The sequence below is a fragment of the Pan paniscus genome, chromosome 20 (genome assembly GCF_029289425.2).
Source record: "Pan paniscus chromosome 20, NHGRI_mPanPan1-v2.0_pri, whole genome shotgun sequence".
Lineage (NCBI taxonomy): Eukaryota > Metazoa > Chordata > Mammalia > Primates > Hominidae > Pan > Pan paniscus.
In genome coordinates this window covers 64,583,272-64,603,568 of record NC_073269.2, presented here as the reverse complement: position 1 = coordinate 64,603,568, position 20,297 = coordinate 64,583,272, and the positions used below count along the sequence as shown (strand labels likewise).

The following is a 20,297-nucleotide window of genomic DNA, read 5'->3' as shown; positions in this document are numbered from 1 at the left end:
CTATGTGTGGCTCTCTGTGAACACATGTAATCATTTTTATAAATGTGTATCATTTTTTACTGAATTTGAGCTGGGCGTCTGTCTGCATGAGTCACTCTGTGACCAGGTTTGTGGGCTGTTCTGTGTGCTTACTCTGCGTGTGTGTGACCTGTGATTTAATCGTCATATGTGATAATCATGCAGCTGTGTTTGCCTGCACCAGGTGTAATTGTGTCTGAGACAGATACTTAGAGGTAACGGGGTGGACCTGACACAGTATAAAGGCCCTAGACTGTGTGTGATGTTGTTATGGTGACTGTGAATGGTAGTGTGATTGTGTGATTCAGTCGATGCCTGGACTGTGTGTGAGAATGTATCTTCTCTCTGTGTGTGTGTATGTGTAAGAGACATTGAGCAGGAGACTCTGGCTTAGGGCCCGATACATAGAGGTTGGTGGCCCAGCCTATGTTCAGGTGAGGCCTTTTTGAGGCAGGGCGTGTATGATTGCTTGGTGGTGCTGGTGGTGTTTGTTGGCCCCAGCCTGTGCTCACATCCCCTATTGTTCTCAGACTTTGCCCTGCAGACTGCTAGCAGCTGGAATGAGCATATATTCTTTTCCTTCCACAGATAAATACTGAGCACCCACTACAGGCAGCCAGCACCACTGCAGATTGGATACTGCTATGATGATAAGCATGGCCTGCCTTTATGGAGGTGATGTTATTGTGTGGGGAGGCAGACGGTAAACAAAGAAGTCATTTTTCTGAGAAGTTGGTATTTAAGCTGAGGCCTGAATAGAGCAAAGAACTCAGGGAGAGTAAGTTCAAGGTAGATGGAACACAAATGCCCACGTCAGGAGGAGGCATGGATGAGGAAGACTGGCTGGGGTGGATTAAGGGAAGGAGATGGGAGGGGACAAGGACAGAAAAGGGAGGCCTGTGGGGGCAGATCTTGAAGGGCTTGTGAGCCACATACGACTTTGTTTATTTATTTTTTGTAGAGACAATGTCTCACTATGTTGCCTAGGCTGCTTTTGAACTCCTGGCCTCAAGCAATCCTCCTGCCTCAGCCTGTCAAAGTGCTGGGATTACAGGCGTGAGCCACCACACTTGGCTCACATACAGACTTTGATTTCCACCTTGAGAGAAGTGGGAGCTATAGGAGGTCTTTGAGCAGAGGAGGGCTGCGCTGTGACTTAGCTCTTCCTAGGAATTCTCTGGCTGCTGCAGGAGAAGACTGTCAAGAGGAGAGTGGAGTCAGGGAGACCAAAGATGCAATTGCTTTGAGAGTACTGGCACCTGAGGCAGGCAGCTCAGATCAGGGTGGTCAAACGGTGGTGTGGTAGAGATGCTGACAGGTGGTCAGATCTGGATCTGTTTTGAAGGTGTATCAGGGGTGTCCACTCTTTTGGCTTCCCTGGGCCACATTAGAAGAATAATTGTCTTGGGCCACACATAAAATATACCAACGATGGCGGATGAGTTTATTAAAAATCGCAAAAAAAATCTCATAATGTTTTAAGAAAGTTTATGAATTTGTGTTGGGCTGCATTCAAAGCTGTCCTGGGCCACATACAGCCCGTGGGCTGTGGGTTGGACAAGTTTGGTATAGATGATAGGGTTGATGGGTTGAAGTACAGTGTCCAAGGGGTGAGCAAGGCTGACCCAGGTGCCTGATAGTGCCCTCTGATTATGGGTGGGAGGAGGGTGTATGTGTTTGCTAGGACTGCCATAACAAAATACCACAGATTTGGTGGCTTAAACGATAGTTTAAAGTTTATTTTCTGGGCCAGGCGCGGTGGCTCATGCCTGTAATCCCAGCACTTTGGGAGGCCGAGGTGGGTGGATCACGAGGTCAGGAGTTCAAGATCAGCCTGGCCAAGATGGTGAAACCCCATCTCTACTAAAAATACAAAATAAATAATAAATAAATAAAATAAAATCAGCCGGGCGTGGTGGCAGGTGCCTGTAATCCCAGCTACTAGGGAGGCTGAGGCAGGAGAATGGCGTGAACCCGGGAGGTGGAGTTTGCAGTGAGCCGAGATGACGCCACTGCACTCCAGCCTGGGTGACAGAGCGAGATTCCATCTCAAAAAAAAAAAATTTTTTTTATTTTCTGACAGATCTGGAGGCTGGAAGTCCAAGTCCCCAGATCAAGGTGTCAACAGGTTTGGTTTCTCTTGAGGCCTCTCTCCTTGGCTTGTAGATGGCTGCCTTCTCACTGTGTCCTCACATGGCATTTCCTCTGTTTGCACATGCCCCTACTGTCTCTCTCTCCTTATAAGGACACCAGTCATGTTGGATTAGGACCCATCCATATCTTCTTTAACCTTAATTACTTATTTAAAGGTCTTATCTTCAAATACAGTCATATTCTGAGGTATACTGGGGGTTAGGACTTCAACATATGAATTTTGGGGGGACACAATTCAGTCCATAACGGGTGAATGGACAGTGGCATCAGTGTGGGGATCCTTAGACCCCTTTTCAGGGAGATTCTAAGGAGGAAACAAGTGAGATAGGGCAGCAGCTGGAGGGGACTCTGGTGTCAGGGAGAGGAAGAAGAGCCCTGGTTGACATTTAATGGGTATAGGGTGACTTGGAAAGCCAATGGAATCTCTCCTCATTGGCTCCTTTTCTGCCTAGATTGTGAGTCTGTGCTGTTAGGCCTGAGAGGGGTCCTGCCCTTTACATAGCCGAGGCCAGGGTATCCTTGATGCCTTGTACAGGGCTAGGTACTAAGAGTTGGCTGAGGAATGACTGAATGACTGGCAGACCAACAATGTTCCCTTGCCTGGAGCTGCATAGCTGGATTCTCCTCATTCATCTCCTGCACCCACCATGGCACCTGTAGTCAATACTGCAGACCTTGGAAGGCCCTTTCCCTTGGCCACCCCTTTTGTGCTTGTGCTCTGTTCAATCAGCATTCAGGCCTCTGGACTCTCCTGAGTGGATGCTCCTCCTTTCCTCTCTCCCTTTGTCTCTTTCTTATCCTCTCCCCAGATTTCAAACCTTATCTTTTTCAGGGAGTATTCACTTTAATTTGGCAATTGTATCAGCTATTGCTCTGTAACAAACAGCTATGACACCTCTGTGGCCCACAGCAAAAAAAGTGCTTATTTTTGTCATGTGTCTGAGGGTTGGCTGATCTGGGCTGGGCTCAGCTGGGCTTGGCTCTAGGCTGCAGTTTGGGTCCAGGTCTGCTGTATTTGTCTTGCAAGGCTCACAGGAAAAATTCTTCTCATCCTGATGGCAGAGACACAATGGGCTTTAGGCCTGGACTCAGGACTAGCATGCTATCACTTCCACTCAGATTCTGTTGGCCACATCAAGTCACATGGCCACACCCAAACTCAAGGAATGGGTGGGGACATCAAATTTGCCTTTACTGGGAAGAACCATAAATATGGCCGTGGGTGTATATATGCAAGGAGCAGTGAAGAATTGAGCTAGTAATTCAATCCACTACAATAATACTTTTGGTTTCTTTTCTTTCCATGTAGAAAGCCAACAAAATCATTTGTGACCCTGGTTTCTTTCAGTTCAAGGCATGTGGTGATCATGCTGCCTAAGAGTATCTTTGTTTACCTGAGGACCTTGGGCCATGCCAAGTATTTGTCAACAATGTGATTTATGGTGAGGATCTTAGGCCACACTGTAACAGTCTGACCACTAGAGGGGTGGAGACTAAGTGACTAAAGTCAGTCAGGTGGGCACTCCATGCCCACATGATCATCACCTAGTAAATGTCCTGAACACCAAGGCTTGGGTGAGCTTCCTTGGTTGGTGCTACTCTATATTGTCAGTCATTGCTGGGAGAATTCAGCAGTCTCTACAACAGCTGTACCTCCTCTCTTCTGGTTGCTGCCCTATGCATCTTTTATCTTTGTGATTTTAATCTGTATCCTTTGACTATAAACCGTAAATGTTAAGTGTATCAGTTTTCTATGTTCCTCTAGTGAATCTTCACACCTGAGGATCTTGGGGACCCCCACATAGAGGCCAGCTAGAGGCCAGATCTCAGCCTGACAGCCAGAGAACCCCTGAGCAATGTTACAGGGGAGAGTGGGAACACATGCAGGGCTCCCAGGAAGCATTTAATCAACATCTGGATTGAGCAGTGGCTCCCAGTTACTACTTTGCCTTTGCCTCAAGTCAGCTAAATGGGTCAACTTGCTTCTTCAGGTGGAACGCAATCATTCCATTGTCTCCCATGCTCAATAGGACTTTATATTCTAGAACTGCCTCCTCAGTTCTAGAATTCCAGTAAATACCTCTGGGCATTGGTAAAAGGGAAGGAAATACTTCTGCCACCTTGGCCTTATCCATTAACTCAAGTATTTTCGTCCTGAAAAGTGAGTGCCTTTTAGCTAGGGGCACTGGGCAAGTGATTTAACCTCTCAAAGTCTCAGCTCCCTGATGTATGAAGTGGGAATAAAAATACATCCCAGGCTGGCTAAGAGGATGGAATGGGACAATCTACTTAAAGTGCTTCTAAAGTGCTCAGTAAAATCTTAACGAACATCATCACTGTCTCAACTAGTTTTAGTGACGTCCTCATGCTGAAGCTGAGGAACACACAAAATTTTCTTCTTAAAGAGCTAGACTCTGTGACACACACTTCAGCATATAAATTTTACGTTTTTGGTTCTGGGGAATAAAACCCCAAACCATATGGTCCACCTTAATACAAGGCACAAACAACTGCAAAAGCATCTTTTAAAAATATGTATTTTTTTGGGCGGGCGCAGTGGCTCATGCCTGTAATCCCAACACTTTGAGAGGCCGAGGTGGGTGGATCACGAGGTCAGGAGTTCAAGATCAGCCTGGCCAAGATGGTGAAACCCCATCTCTACTAAAAATACAAAAAGCTGGGTTTGGTGGCGGGGGCCTGTAATCCCAGCTACTCGGGAGGATGAGGCAGGAGAATCACTTGAACCCAGGAGGCGGAGGTTGGCAGTGAGCTGAGATTGCGCCACTGCACTCTAGCCTGGGCGACAAAGCAAGACTCCGTCTCAAAAAAACAAAAAAACAAAAAACAAAAAAAAAAACACATTTTTTAAATTTCATTTTTGTCTTGGCAAAAACTGAAATAAAGTCTTCTAGGACTGCTGAGAGGAAACCTGTTCATACCTGTGTACCTCCTACCACTTGGTTAGCATCCATGGGAACCTAATTAAAGTGGAAGTGGCCATTGTGCCCCTTGATGATTATGGAGAAGTATCTCCATGTGACATCTGAAAGACATATCCTAGGCCCACTCCCAGCTTCCTCACCCGCCCCGGTGACCCTGAAGGGAGAAATGTATAATAGGGGCTGCTCACACTGACCCTGATTTCCTCACACTCACAGTCCCTCTTCACCTGCCACCCCGGTGCAAAGGACAGCACACCAAGGATAGATGGGAGGATCTCTGCCATATTTGGCACATGCCCAGTTCACTGACATGCAAGAACCAAAGTGTCACTGAGGGCTTTCTGATATCCATGTATTCACATGGTTTTCCCTGGGAATGAATTCTCTGGTGCTGGGCCAGGAATCTGCTCTGGCGGAAGGCTTTGCCACACTCACAACACTCAAAAGGGCTTCTCTCCAGGGAATCCTCTCATGCAGTACAAGAGTTGTGGCCTCCTGGAAGGTTTTCTGACATATATGGCATATGAATGGCTTGGTACATGCATGCACATGCTGGTGCTGTGTGAGGTGTGTGCCACGGCTGAAAGGGTCGTTCCCCAGCGTGTACCTGGTAATGCTCGGTGAGGTGTGTGTGCTACGGCTGAAAGGGTCGTTCCCCAGCGTGTACCTGGTAATGCTCGGTGAGGTGTGACATCTGGATGCAGGACTTGCCACACTCGTTCCACTTGTAGGGCTTCTCCCCATTGTGAGTCCTCTGATGGAGGGCGAGGGATGAGGTTTGCATGAAGGCTCTTCCACAGTCACCACACATGAAGGGCTTCTCTCCCACGCGGACTTGCTCATGCTGGGTGAGAAACTTGCTGTGGCTGAAAGTCTTCCCACATTTTCCACATGCATAAGGATGCTCGCCCGTGTGCACCCGCTGGTGTAGGACCAGGGCTGAGGAGTCACCGAATGGCTTCCTTTACTCACCACATATGTATGGCTTCTCACCGCTGTGGATCTTGAGGTGCTGGGTCAGGTAGGACCCCTGGCTGAAGCCCTTTCCACATTCTGCACACACATAGGGCCACTCACCTGTGTGTACCCGCTGGTGCTTGCTGAGGGATGAGCTGTGGCTGAAAGCTTTCCCACATTCCTGACATGCATACAGCTTCTCTCCCGTGTGGCAGCGTATGTGCTCAGCCAGGGACAAGCTGGGGCTGAATGCCTTGCAGCACACCCGGCACTCGTAGGGCCTCTCACCCGTGTAGGTTCTGTGGCATGCAAGGCGGGCCGAGAAGTCAGCAAAGGCTTTGCTGCTCTTGGCAGGCAAATGGCTTTTCCCCGGTGTGGAATCACCGGTGCTGTACAAGGTGTGTGCTCTCGCTGAAGGTGCGTCCACACTCACCACACACGTATGGCTTCTCGCCTGTGTGCACACGCTGGTGCTTGGCAAGGGATGAGCTCTCTCGGAAGCACTTGCCACAGTGGCCACACATGTAGGGCTTCTCGCCTGTGTGGACGCGCCAGTGCTTGACTAGAGATGAATTGTTGCTGAAGGTACACCCACATTCCTGGCATGCATACGGCTTCTCACCGGTGTGCTGAACAAGGTGACTTCTCTGTCCAAAGGCCTTGCCACACTCTTCGCACGTACAGGGTCTCCTTTTGTTGGGAATCTGCTGATAGCTCACAAGGCATGTATTCTTGCCAAAGGTATCTTCCCACCCACTACATGGCAGTACACCCTCCCCAGCGTGGACTCCTTGTGGCTGATTAAGGTCTGGGAAACAGCTGCAGGCCTCCCCACATACACCCTCTCCTTGGCAGGAGCACCCCGATCTAGGACTGAAACACACGTGAGACCGTTTTCCAGAATGTGGTTAGGGGTGGCTTGTGTCTCTGGGGGAGTGCCCTGATACTCAGTAACAAATGGATGCCAGCTGGAAATTCCTGCCAGGCTCCACTCTCGGCTCTTCTTCCCCTGGCTGAGTGTCACTGCTTGGCAACATCTTTCTGTTGACTGGCCTCCATGCTCCGAGACTTCTCTCAAGCTGCTGGGCCAGAAACCCTGCCTCCGGAGTCTCACTGTCACCTGCCCCCAAGGCAGAGCGCCTTTGCCTGGAGATGGCTGTGCAGCTTGGGTTCCAGGCTCTGAGTCTGAAAAAGCAGCAAAGAAACATACTCAAGGCCCAATCTGAATGTGCAGTGCCCTATGAGGGGGGATGGACAGAACCTCAGGGGAAGGCGCACCCGTGAGCTGCTGGCCATGGATCTGCAGTCTTGAGACGGGGCTCCTGCAGTTGAAGAAGTAGACAGGGGCTGAGGACAGCCTCAGGGGTGACCCAGGGAGGATGCAACCTGGGAGCAAAAGGCCCTGGGCCTGTGGCTCCACTGCATGCCACTGACTGACCATATCCCAGCTCTGGGCCTGTTTCCTAGTTTCCTCACTAAGCTGAGCACGTGCACGTCTGTAAAAAATATACATGTATTTTTGAAAGCACAAAGTTTCACATCTCTGCCTGCCAGTCACTTACCAAACAACCTTTGGTTTAACTTTTCTGTGCCTCAGTTTCCCAACCTGTAAAAGAGGGTAATGATGATAGCTCCCCTTTGATTGGTTGAGAGTACCATCAAAGGTGTTTGCTGAGCAGCCTGACCTGCAGGAGGTGCTCAGGAAAGGGGAGCTGCTGCTGTCATTTGGTGGAAGTGGGTCCCCTTATTTGGCTAGCAGGGCCTGAACACTGCCACACTCCAACACATTGTCTCCACGTTAAGGAACTCAGCATCACACAGCAAGCCCTCGAGAAGCCCACAGCCAGAGGCAGTGTGGGGGCAGCAGCATAGATGGCTGTGGCTGCCTATGGGGACCCAGCCTAGGTCCAGAGGAGGTACCCAGATGAGGTGGGGTGTCTGTGTGGACGGCTTTCTGTTTTAGAGGCAGGTGTCTGAGGCACAGCTCTTAAGCATCAAATCAGGAAGCCTCTTTCTGTGGAGCCCCAAGCCCAGTGACCCCCTTGCCCTTCCTGGGAGTCAGGAGCAGAAGGAGGGTGTGCAAGTGGCATGGCTCTAGGCAGCAAAGATGCCATGAGGTGTTCGTGTTCTGTTTCACAGTCTTTCCACAGAGTGATGCCATTCCATCCTTCTGGGAGTCTGTCCCCATCATACTCATCATAACTCATGGCATCTGCTAGCCAGAGAAGGGGACCCACTTCCACCAAATGACAGCAGCAGCTCCCCTTTCCTGAGCACCTCCTGCAGGTCAGGCCACCCAGCAAACACCTTTGGTGGTACTCTCAACCAATCAAAGGGGAGGTATCATTACTCTCTTTTACAGGTTGGGAAACTGGGGCACAGAGAAGTTAAACCGAAGGTTGTTTGGTAAACTGACTGGCAGGCGGGGACGTGAAACTTTGTGCTTTCAAAAATACATATACATGTTTTACAGAAGTACAAGTGCTCAGCTTAGTGAATTTGATAAATGCACAGCCCTGTGTAACTAGCATTCAAATTAAATTCTAGAATGTTCTGTGAGGATGGAAAAGTTCTGGAGTTGTGCTGTCCAATATGGCACCATCAGTGTCAGGTAGCTCCTGAGTACTGGAAACATAGCTGGTGTGACTGGGAAATGGAACTTGTAATTTTATTTGAATTTAATCATAACTACCATATTGGACAGCGCAGGGCTAGGACATTTCAGCACCTTAGACAGCTCCCCTGTAGTAAGTAGCCCTTCCAGGAAAGGTGTCCCAGCCTAATTTTTTTTTTTTTTTTTTTTTTTTTTTTTTTTAAGACGTAGTTTTCCTCTTTTGTCCAGGCTGGGGTGAAATAGTGCAATCTTGGCTCATTGGAAGCTCTGCCCCCCGGATTCAAGCGCTTCTCCTGCCTCAGCCTCCCGAGTAGCTGGGATTATAGGCACCTGCCACCATGCCAGGATAATTTTTGTATTTTTAGTAGAGACAGGGTTTCGCCACGTTGGCCAGGCTGGTCTCGAATTCCTGAGCTCAGGTGATCTACCCTCCTTGGCCTCCCAAAGTGCTAGGACTACAGGCATGAGCCACCGCGCCCAGCCCAGCCTCTTCTTGAACTTCATGCAAAATTATGTGCCCTGTTATAGTCTGAGGCCTCAGCTCCATGCTATCAGGCTTCAAGGACAGCAGCCACAGGATACCTCTATGAGGACTATGTGAGAACAAAGTGAGATGTCAAGTGGGTGAGTGCTCTAAAGAGAGAAAAATTGATCATTCCTGCTGTACTGAATTCAGGTCGTAACAGAGACTCCCAGGAGGAAGGGCAGATGTGGGGCCTTTTGTTCCTTCCCACGAGACAAAAGTACTGAACAGACTATTTGGGCCCTGATTTGCCCATTACCCACACCTTCCTCCCCATCTTATTCCTAAGCTGAGAATGGCAAGTATGATGGTAGAGGCTGTCAGATCTAGGATCAAATCTTCACCACTCTCTGCTGTGATTCTGGGCTGCTCACCTCCCTTGGGGTCTGTTTCCTATCTATAAAATGGTACCTCCTGTGAAAAGCTTTTTGCTCATTCATTAAGGAATGAATTACATTTAACAAAGTTTTGGATTTTATTAATAAAATGTATGGACATATGTTTTTCTCTTGTTAGATAGGTACCTTCGTAACATTCTTGGTTTTCCCTCTGAGCCTACAAAGCTGACATTTGCTGCTTGTGTGTTTTTTGTTGGGTTTTTGAGACAGAGTTTCGCTCGTTGCCCAGACTGGAGTGCAATGGCGCGATCTTGGCTCACCACAATCTCCATGTCCTGGGAACAAGCGATTCACCTGCCTCAGCCTCCCGAGTAGCTGGGATTACAGGCATGCATCACCACGCCCAGCTAATTTTTTGTATTTTTAGTAGAGACAGGGTTTCACCATGTTGGCCAGGCTGGTCTCATACTCCCAACCTCAGGCCTGCCTCAGCCTCCCAAAATGCTGGGATTACAGGCATGAGCCACTGCGCCCAGCCTGCTGCTTGTGTTTTACAGAAAAGTTTGCCAACCATACTCTGACGGCCTGGGCAGTGATGGAGGGTTTAAAGAGAGGGGTGTCCTCATCAGTCAGGGGTAAAAGACCCTCTCTACCCAATGCTGAGTGGAGAGTGATGAAGGGGGCAACGGGAGGCAGGAGAACCATGACGAGGTAGTGGTGTAGAGCAGGCTGAGGAAGGCAGGGCAGTGGAATGAAGGCAGCAGAAGCAGGGTGTGTTTTAGAGGGATATCTGGTTTCTGAAAACATCTAGCCCTGTACCTGCCTCCTGTGCCACTGTGACTGCCACCCCACCATCTACCTCACTCGGCACCTCAGGCTCCATCACCTCACCCTCTCTCTGTCTCCACATTGCTTGGCCTCAGCAGCTACAGGGTAGGGGGCACCTGAGGTCTCAGTCCTGGGCAGAGGTCCCAGGTTGCTAGTGACTCTTGCAGAGACAGGTTTGTTTCCAGGGCCACTGCTGCCTTCTCTTTGATCCTACACACCAGTGTGGCTCTAGGCTCCTGGCTTTGACTTCAGGGGCCCAGGCCTGGGATTCTGGAAAATGAAGTATGGCTAATGAGCACAGGCAGCAAGGAGTGGGTGTGGTCATGGCCACGCACACAGGCGCTCCTCGGACAAACAGATACACCCAGGCCAGGCTCTTCACAAGCCTAGGTCCCACCCATGGCCTCCCCTTCCCAAATTAAAAATATACATCCACACAAACACCTGTACATGAATTTTCACAGCAGTAGCATTTATAATATCAGAGTTGGAAACAACCCCAATGTCTATGAACTAATGAGTAAACAAACTGTGGTATATCCATACAATGCAGTATTATTCAGCCATAAAGAGGAATGAAAAACTGATACATGCTACAACATGGATGAACTCTGAAAACGTTCAGTGGTAAAAAGCCAGACACAAGAAACCACATATTGTATGACTCCATTTATATGAAGTGTCCAGAAGAGGCAAATCTAGACACATAACGTGGATTAGTGGTTGCCAGAGGCTGGAGGAAGAGCGAATAGGCAGTGATGATAAGGGGTATAAAGGATACTCACACACCTGAGGTCACACCTGCACATACAGGTGGCATCAACACATGCAGGACTGTCGCGGTTGCTTCTGGACCGAACGAAGGAGGATGAATGCAGAAATGAGACAGACAAAAGGATCTGTTTGAAAGAAGGGGTCAAGGGGCTCCTTGATTCTAGGGAGCAGGGACCTGAGCTTTTACAGCCCTTCGTATTTATTAGGTAGAGTGAATAGGGAGGAAGGGATAACTGTCGGTCAGCTATTTGATTTAACACAGGCCCACATGATTCCTTTCTTTGTTCAACAGGTTCTGGATGTTCCTGTGGATAACCTCAAGGAGCAGGGGACCTGGGACATGACTGCCCCCAGCATTCCTTCTGGCGGCAGACGCAGTTTGTCAGTTCGCCAACATCCTGCTTTCATGAGAACAGTTTGCTGTTTGCTCACAGAGCCTCCAGTGGTATACTGAGTTGGTCACGACCCTCATTCCTTCGGCCTCCAACATCTCCCCTTTTGTTTTTGCATTAATTGAATAAAGGTAATTTCAGGCTGTGCAGCTTTCAATTGCCGGTTGGTGGTTCACCCGATCCTATAGACTATGAGCAAAAAAACAGAGACATAACAACATTATTCTTGTAATTATTATAAAAGAGACATTGAAGTTATGTTTAAGGTAGGTCCAAGGGTTGAGGCTTTTTTTTTTTTTTTTTTTTTTTTTGAGATGGAGTCTCGCTCTGTCGCCCAGGCTGGAGTGCAGTGGCGCCATCTTGGCTCACTGCAAGCTCCACCTCCCGGGTTCACGTCATTCTCCCACCTCAGCCTCCTGATTAGCTGGGACTACAGGTGCCCGCCACCACACCCGGCTAGGGTTGAGGCTTTCTAAGCCCTGCTGGAATTCTGTTTAAGCTTCTAAAAAGGGCTGTTATTTTTGAGTTTGCTTATTCAAGTTAAGAATTTTACTCTGTAAGTTACTGATATCAAAAGTAATATTGGATGTAAAAGCTCCCTGCAAATGAGCTTTTACAAGGTTCCATGGATATTCACTTTGGTTCTATTCCAAATTGGTCACACAAATATGAATATGATTGAAATGACAGTGCAATTGCTGCTGCAATTGCAAACTCTGTACCTGCTTTCCCAGCCACAGAACAGTAGTCTTTAACATTGCTACCTTTGTTTGTAATTTGGTATTAATTTTATTTTGAAGCATCCACGCCTGGTTGGCTGTACATGTCCAATTTTCTACATATTGGGCTGTTTGAATAGAACTATGTAGTGCTACTGAGGACACTACAACCGAGGTTTTTAGTGTGACTAAGGAGATTACAGTAAAAATTACTATGTTTAAGGCTTTACATGCACGATGAGTGAGCTGGGTAAGAAGGAGTTTTACAAAATGTAAAGCAGGGGTGGCAGCCCAAGGTTTGCACAAATTGACAGGGATCCATAATCCAGGGATACGACCCAGAATTATTAGAGTGGATATGTTGTGTGTTTGTATTGTGCTATGATTGAGGCAGTGATACAGTTGACAAGAGTCACAAGTCAACTGGGTGATGTTTACGTGGAGTTGGTCCTTCTTAGATGCTAGAAAAACATACGGATTAAAAACACAAACTGGCCGGGCACGGTGGCTCACGCCTGTAATCCCAGCACTTTGGGAAGCCAAGGCGGGTGGATCACGAGGTCAGGAATTCAAGAGCAGCCTGGCCAAGATGGTGAAATCCCGTTTCTATTAAAAATACAAAAAACAAAAAATAGCCTGGCACGGTGGCGGGTGCCTGTAATCCCAGCTACTCGGGAGGCTGAGGCAGACAATTGCTTGAACCCGGGAGGCAGAGGTTGCAGTGACCCGAGATTGCGCCACTGCACTCCAGCCTGGGCGACAGAGTGAGACTCCATCTCAAACAGTAACAACAACAACAAAAAACCCACAAACCGTAAATTGAGTGGTAATATTTTTTACAAAGGTGATATTAAAACTGTGTTGAGTAATATTACTATTGTTGGATAATGTTCTGACCCAGATGCTGTTATTCATAAATGGGAGTGTTGCCTTCCATATCGATTCCTGAATTGGGCCTCTGTTTCCTAGATGACGTCACTGAGGTAAGGGCGGGTTAAAGCCTGTTCTGTACCAAGCAAGTTGTGCAGCCAACTGGGGGACTGAATCCCAGTGTGATGTGACGAAGAGGTGTTGAAGGTCCACCACCAGTGCCAGTGAAGTTTGTGCCAAGAGGTCTGATTTTCATCTCTCCCCTCTAAATGGCCACGGGGACCCCAGTCAATGTTTCCCATTAACATAGACTGTTGTCTGGCCAAGGGGCCAAGACACTGGGTCCAAGGAGGGGGGTGAGAAATATCAAAGGGAGCCCATTCCATATAATCAATACAATTTGAGTGATGGGGCCGGGAGTGATTGGTGAACACGCCAGTAACATTAATGAAGCTGAGGCCTAATAAATACATAATTTTTCCATGGTGACTTAACCATGCCTGAGATTGGACTGCAAGACAGCTGCAGTTGAGTGACGTATCCGTGGTGATACATAAAGGGAGTCCTTCCAATGGGCCGGTGTAATTGATGCTATTGCTCTGTGTCAGACGGAGTTAGGGGTCCTGGTGCCCACGCTCCCTGATCATAATATATCTCAGGAGGAGTGTCGCTCCAGAGTACCAGTCGTACTACCAGTGGGTTAGGAACATATGCCCAATATGTTTTTGCCTCTACACAGGGGAAACATACCGCACAGGACACTACAGCTAGCATGGCCAAGAACATGGAGTCAGGGGTTTTTGCCTGACCCTGGCGCTCCAGTAGTTTCTCAGCTTCCTGTGTCGTTTTCTTGATCTGTCCCCATGTTATGGGGTTGGATGTCATTGTGACTCCGGTCGGCCCTTGTTCTGTCTTTGCATTCAGATTCTGCTGGCTCATGGCTTGTACTGGAGGTAACAGGCCCACGGTTGAATACCACGGATCCCTCCGGTCTCCCGTTCCATGGTCACACACACCTGGAGGGCACCCACATGGTTTGTCCATCTCCTGTAAAAACACAAGCATACCCTCGTCCCCACGTCAGCAAATCCACCGGACCTTTCCATTGTCCTTCTTCTGGGGATTTCCATAACACTTTTGGATAAACTTGCCTCTTTTCCTCTAGCAGTTGCCAGAGTCGTTCTGTTGGGGTCTTGCCATCCGTACCAGGAGTCAAACAATTTAAAGTAAACAAGGCTAAATGTAATTTTGTTTGAAGTGGTAATTGGTCCCCTATTCTCCCTTTTTGTTTTTTCAGCATGCGTTGTAGTGTTTGATGTACCCGCTCAATAATGCCTGGTCCTCAGGGATTGTATGGAATTCCTGTTTTATGATTGATTGCCCACAATTGTAAAAAATTGGGAAAGCATGACTAACATAAGCGAGTCTACTGTCAGTTTTAAATTGTTTAGGGACCCCCATATGGGCAAATGACGACAGACAGTATCGTCAGACATGACCAGCTGTTTCTCCAGTTTGGCATGTGGCATGTAACATATGGGAGTAAGTGTCTATATTACATGAACATAGCGGAGTTTGCCAAAGGCTGCTATATATATGTAACATCCATCTGCCAGATTTCATTTGGAGCCAAGCCTCGTGGGTTGCATCCTTCCACAGGTGCAACACCAGGGACATGCTGGCAAGTGGGGTAGGCTTGCACAATAACTCAAGCCTGGCTGCGAGGCAGATGAAACATACGAGTAAGGGCAAGTTGTTCTGATGCAGTAAAGCATGGGAAGCTTGGGCTTGTTGAAATATAGAACTGATGAATTTATCTGCTCTATCATTACCTAGAGATAGTGGCCCCAGGAAGTTGTGTGTGAGATCGGATATGAGAAATATGAAAAGGGGCAGCATGAGAGCGAACAGCTTTTTGGAGTCTCAGAAATAGGTTAAGCAGTTCTGGTTTTAAGGTGCTCTTGTGTGGGCGGCAAGCCACCCAGGCGCCGAAGCAAGAGACAGAGGACACGGGCTGTTCCAGTATAATAACATATAAAACAAGAATAGTTATACCAGATATAGATCTTAGATATGATTATATATGAATATCATTAATCATTAGTTTGTAGCAATTAATTTTTATTCCAATATTACAATAATCCTCGCTCTATAATCATAGCCTAGGAAAAACCAGGCCATACAGAGATAGAAGCTGAGGGGACACAGTGAGAAGTGACCAGAAGACAAGAGTGCGAGCCTTCTGTTATGTCCAGACAGGGCCACTAGAGGGCTCCTTGGTCTAGCGGTGACGCCAGCGTTTGGGAAGACCGTGGTCTAGCGGTAGCGAAAAGTGTCAAGGAACAACACCCGCTACTTAGCAGACCGGGAAAGGAGGGGGGGTCTCCCTTTCCCTGGGGGAGGTTAGAGAAGACTCTGCTCCTCCACCTCTTGTGGAGAGCCTGACATTAGTCAGGCTCGCCCACAGTTATCCGGAGGCCTAACCGTCTCCCTGTGATGCTGTGCTTCGGTGGTCACGCTCCTAGTCCACCTTCATGTTCCATCCTGTACACCTGGCTCTGCCTTCTAGATAGCAGTAGTAAATTAGTGAAAGTACTAATAGTCCCTGATATGCAGAAATAATGGCGCAAGCTGTCTTTCTCTCTGTCTCCTCTCTCTCTCTGCCTCAGCTGCCAGGCAGGGAAGGGCCCCCTGACCAGTGGACACATGACCCACGTGACCTTACCTATCATTGGAGATGACTCACACTCTTTACCCTGCCCCTTTTGCTTTGTATCCAATAAATAAGAGCACAGCCAGACATTCGGGGCCACTACCGGTCTCCGCGCATTGGTGGTAGTGGTCCCCCAGGCCCAGCTGCCTTTTATCTCTTTGTCTTATGTCTTTATTTCTACACTCTCTCGTCGCCGCACACAGGGAGAGACCCACCGACCCTGTGGGGCTGGTCCGTACACTCTTGATAGTGGCAGTTTTAATGCAACTAGCTACATTTACGACATAGGCTGAATTACAGACAATATTAATAGGAAATAAAGCTGTGAGCTTTAAAACTTGAATAACTGCCATTAATTCAGAGTGTTGAGCTGAAACTCTAGGGGTCTTTATTATTTAAGTATGTTTAGGTCCATAAATGGCTGTGTGGCTTTTGGAAGAGCCATCGGTAAAATAGGTCTGTCCACCTGAAATGGGTTTGTGATGAGCAATCACAGGGGGAATAAAAGGGTGAATTTTATAAAACTGCAAAATTTTGTCTGATGGATAATGGTTATCTATTATTTCTACAAAATCTGCGAAAGTGATTTGCCATGCAGTGGACATCTCCCAGGCCGCAGCCTGTTGTTGGGAATCCAAGGTAACAATAATTTTATCAGGATCATATCCTGTAAGCATTTTTGATCTATGCCTGCCTATTATTATAAGTTGTGTGACTAAAGCAAGATAAACTTGCAAAGATTTTACTGTTTGACTGGATAAAAAAAGCCATTCTATTACCATTATAGTTTTGTCTATGAATTGAGCTAAAAGTCCTGATGGAGAATGGGGGGTAGGAAGAATAAACAAAAGCAAAGACTTTTGTGGTTGTAGCCAGGAGGCATGTCGTTGCCGAAGCATCTTTCTACAAGCTGTAATTCAGCTTCTGCCTCCTTAGTAAGTTGCCGAGGGGAATCTAATGAAGAATCTCCTTGGAGGGTTTGATAAACATGAGTGAGTTGATAAGAAGCAATACCTAGCATTGGGCGCAGCCAATTAATATCCCCTAATAACTGTTGGAAGTTATTCAGAGTTTGTAATTTGTTCTTACGAAGAGCTACTTTCTGAGGCTGAATACTTTTTTCAGTAACAGTAGTACCTAAGTATTGGTATGAGGAGGTTGTTTGTACCTTTTCAGGAGCTATTTTGAGATTCCATTTAGTTAAAGCCCATTTTATTTCTCTGAATAACTGGTATAATACTTGATCTGTAGGAGTGGCCAAAACAATATTATCCATATAATGAATGATGTAGGTGGTGGAAAACATATTCCGAGGCTCCTTCAATGCTTTTCCTACAAAATGCTGACATAACGTAGGACTGTTGAGCATGCCTGGGGTAATAAAACTTTTCATTGATCACAAGAGACAGGCTCTCTCTGATTAATAGAAGGCACAGAGAAGGTGAATTGAGGCTTGTCCTTCTTGTGTAATGGTATAGTGAAAAAACAGTCTTTAAGATCTATTACTACAAGAGGCTAATCTCTTGGAATGGTTGCCGGGGATGGCAGACCTTGCTGTAATGCACCCACTGGTTTAATTTGTGCATTAATAGCTCTCAAATTATGCAGCAGTTGCCATTTTCCTGACTTTTTGGGGGTCACAAATACTGGTGAATTCCAAGCACTAACTGATACTTTTATATGTCCTGCATCCAATTGCTTTCTTACCAGCTGATGGAGTTGAGTCAGTTTTCTCCTGTGATAGGGGCCATTGATCCACCCACACAGGTTTATCAGTCAGCCACTCTAGCAGCAAGGCAGTGGGTGGAGGAGAAGTATCAATGACCCCTATCAGAAATCCTGATGACCTAGCCCTTTCCTATCTGTTTGCCCAGTTACCAATACTGGACTGGGGTTTCCCTGTAGGAACTTTCCCAAGCCTTTCCCACTCTGATATCCCATTTCCTTTAATATTTTAAATCCTGGATTATCAACCTTTTCATTTGTAAGTCTCACATCCCATGCTGTAAGTAAATCTCAGCCCCAGAGATTAACACGTATATTTGCAACATAAGGTTGAAAAGTACATGGCTGTCCATCTGGACTGACACAAAGTAAAATTTCAGCACTCTGTTAAACACTTTGAGCTGTTCCTACTCCCACTAAGGATGTAGAGTTTAGTAGCAGGGGCCAATTGTTTTTGGATATTACTGAAACATCTGCTCCCGTGTCCATACACCCACAACACTTCTTTCCTTTAATTTGCACTGCACAGGTGGGTCAATTAGAAGCTATGGGTTGGGATAGGTAAATTTCCTGTGTAGTTGTACTCCCAAATTCTTGATTTCCTCTTTTCTCCTTTCGTGAAGAAGGGTGTAATTTGCAGAGAGTAATAATAAGCAATAGCTGAGCAATATATTTCCCAGGTTTAAAATCCCAAAGATCTTGTGACATTACAATTACTTGAATTTCTCCTTCATAATCAGAGTCAACAATCCAGGGATCACAGTAATGCCCTGTAAGTTCAGATGGCTTTGGCCTAAAATTAATCCTGTATATCCTGTTGGCAAAGGTTCCCAAATGCCTGTGGGAATTCTGGTGGGTTTGTCTCCTCCAACTAACGTGACCCATTCTCTGACTGAGCGATCTAATCCTGCACTCCCCGGTGTTCCAGAGGAGAGGGAGTCAATGTTCCTCCAGGAACCCACCCCTGTAGCAGGGTTGTGGCCTGGATGGGGAATGCCCTCATTGTTTGAGGGGCCCAGGCCCCATTCTCATTTCCCGAGAGCGGGGTGCCATTCTGATGAAATTTTGAGCAACACTGATTAGCCCAATGATTTCCTTTATTACGGCGAGGGCAAAGTCCTGGTGTTTTTTTTTCTGTGTGTGTGTGTGTTGTGGGGAGCGGGGCGGGGAGGGGGGACGGTATTGCATTGTAAGATCCCTTCTGCCCAGAGGTCTGATGGTATTCTTTTTTGAAATGTCCAATTTTTCCACAATTATAACATTTTCCCACTTTAGGGCTCAACCCTTGGCCCTTTCCAGATTTGTTCACTACTAAATTAGCTATTACTTGAGCTAACACAGTTGAACAATGGAGTTCAGTTCCCACATCCTGACAGGCTTTGAGAAAATTTCCCAAGCTGTTTGTACATCTCATGGGTGCTAATGCACATTTACAATCTGCATTTGCATTTTCAAAAGCTAGGGTCAAAGTAAGCATTTTCGCAGGAGCAGTATGAGGAATCTGATGCCTCACTGACTGTTGTAACTGTGCAATAAATTGTGCAAAGGGCTCCTGTGATTTTTGCATGATATGCGGAAAAGATTTTATTGAGACCCCTTTCTCAGGAATGGTGGCCCAGGCACGCTTAGCGGCCAGGCGCACTGATGGTAAGCAGCATCTGGAAGTGTCAATTGTTGCACCAGATCTGAATAAGAGTCACTACCCAATAGCATTTCCTCTGTAATGTTCCCATGTCCAGCGGTGAGATTCTGTCTAGCCTGGTCTGCACACATTTCTTGCCAATTTAAATTCCATGTCAAATATGCACTAGCAGAGAAACAAGTGCAAGCTAAATGCTTTATATCCAAGGGTGGGAGGCGCATAGTGCTGAATACAAATTCTAACAATCCTAAAGTAAATGGGCTCTGTATTCCATTATTAACCACACTAGCTTTTAATTCTTTCAATAATTTAAATTTTACTGGAGTGTGTTCATGAATAAACTGCTGTGGATTATTTGAATCAGGCCTTAAGGTAATAGGAAAAGTGCAAGGTCCTAGTGGCTCGCCAGCTATGACCACAGCATGCAGAATTTTTTGTACTGGGGTCTCTATTTCCGCTACTGGAGGGGACAGTACAGGCCAGTTCTCATCCTCCCTCTCCTGTTTATCATTTTCAATGGGCGCTGCTGGTGAGACAAAAGATTCTTTCAATTTTTGAGATTCAGAACATAGCACCTGCTGTCTGGCAGAATAAGAAGAGGACAATGGCAGGAGGACAGTACAGACCAAACCCCAAGCAGAGAAAATAGAAGGATCCATTTTAAGAACTTTCTGATGAGCTCGTTTCAATCTTTCTCCTACTCAGTCTCAATTTTCCACAGCAAGAGTACCTGTCTGCAGAAACCATGGGTTATGTGTAATAACCTCCTGTAGAAGCTTAATGTTTGAGAACTAACCTGAGCACCAGATTGTTTAAGCAAAACTTCAAGCAGCTGCACATAATGTTGCTCCTCAACGGACAAATTCTGCCCCATGTTACCCTGATTCAGAAACCTCCCGCTCCCGATACCTTCTCAGGGAACTGACCTTATATCCTCCGCCGGCAGACTCTCCCGTCCAGGGGTTCGTAGTTCGTCTGATCAGTTTCACTTTCTCTGCTCTGGCAGACCTTCCTCGTTCAGGTCCCTGGTCGGGCACCACTTGTCACGGTTGCTTCTGGACCAAACGAAGGAGAACGAAGGCAGAAAT

General features: G+C 47.0%; 2 protein-coding genes and 1 long non-coding RNA gene across 3 annotated transcripts in view; 1 reads left to right on the top strand and 2 right to left on the bottom strand.

The window, feature by feature from the left end:
- LOC106634155 (uncharacterized) overlaps nt 1-11,689 on the top strand; it is a 12,781-nt gene extending 1,092 nt beyond the window's left edge. Inside the window, exons 2-3 of the long non-coding RNA XR_001337521.5 lie at nt 607-693; nt 11,441-11,689. This is a non-coding gene — a long non-coding RNA (uncharacterized LOC106634155). The remainder of the gene's footprint in view (nt 1-606; nt 694-11,440) is intronic.
- On the bottom strand, nt 10,826-20,264 carry ERVK3-1 (endogenous retrovirus group K3 member 1). Its single transcript, XM_055103978.2, has 3 exons — nt 20,136-20,264; nt 13,880-14,176; nt 10,826-11,729 (listed from the first exon to the last, which is right to left on the bottom strand). Exons 2-3 carry the CDS (start codon nt 14,171-14,173, stop codon nt 11,694-11,696), a joined length of 330 nt encoding a protein of 109 aa, XP_054959953.2. The 5' UTR covers nt 14,174-14,176; nt 20,136-20,264; the 3' UTR covers nt 10,826-11,693.
- ZNF8 (zinc finger protein 8) overlaps nt 10,826-20,297 on the bottom strand; it is a 36,641-nt gene continuing 27,169 nt past the window's right edge. The window contains exons 5-6 of the mRNA XM_003816637.5: nt 20,136-20,264; nt 10,826-11,729 (exon numbers count right to left, since the gene is read on the bottom strand). The gene's annotated coding sequence lies outside the window, so the exon portion shown is untranslated. The remainder of the gene's footprint in view (nt 11,730-20,135; nt 20,265-20,297) is intronic.

Bases quoted from the DNA above. Each gene is read 5' to 3' on its own strand.
- ERVK3-1 (XM_055103978.2), bottom strand. From the start codon at position 14,173: ATGGACAAACCATGTGGGTGCCCTCCAGGTGTGTGTGACCATGGAACG. The intron at 11,730-13,879 runs GTATGTTTCCCC...TTTTGCTCATAG, and splicing joins TAGCTGTAGTGTCCTGTGCG to TCTATAGGATCGGGTGAACC.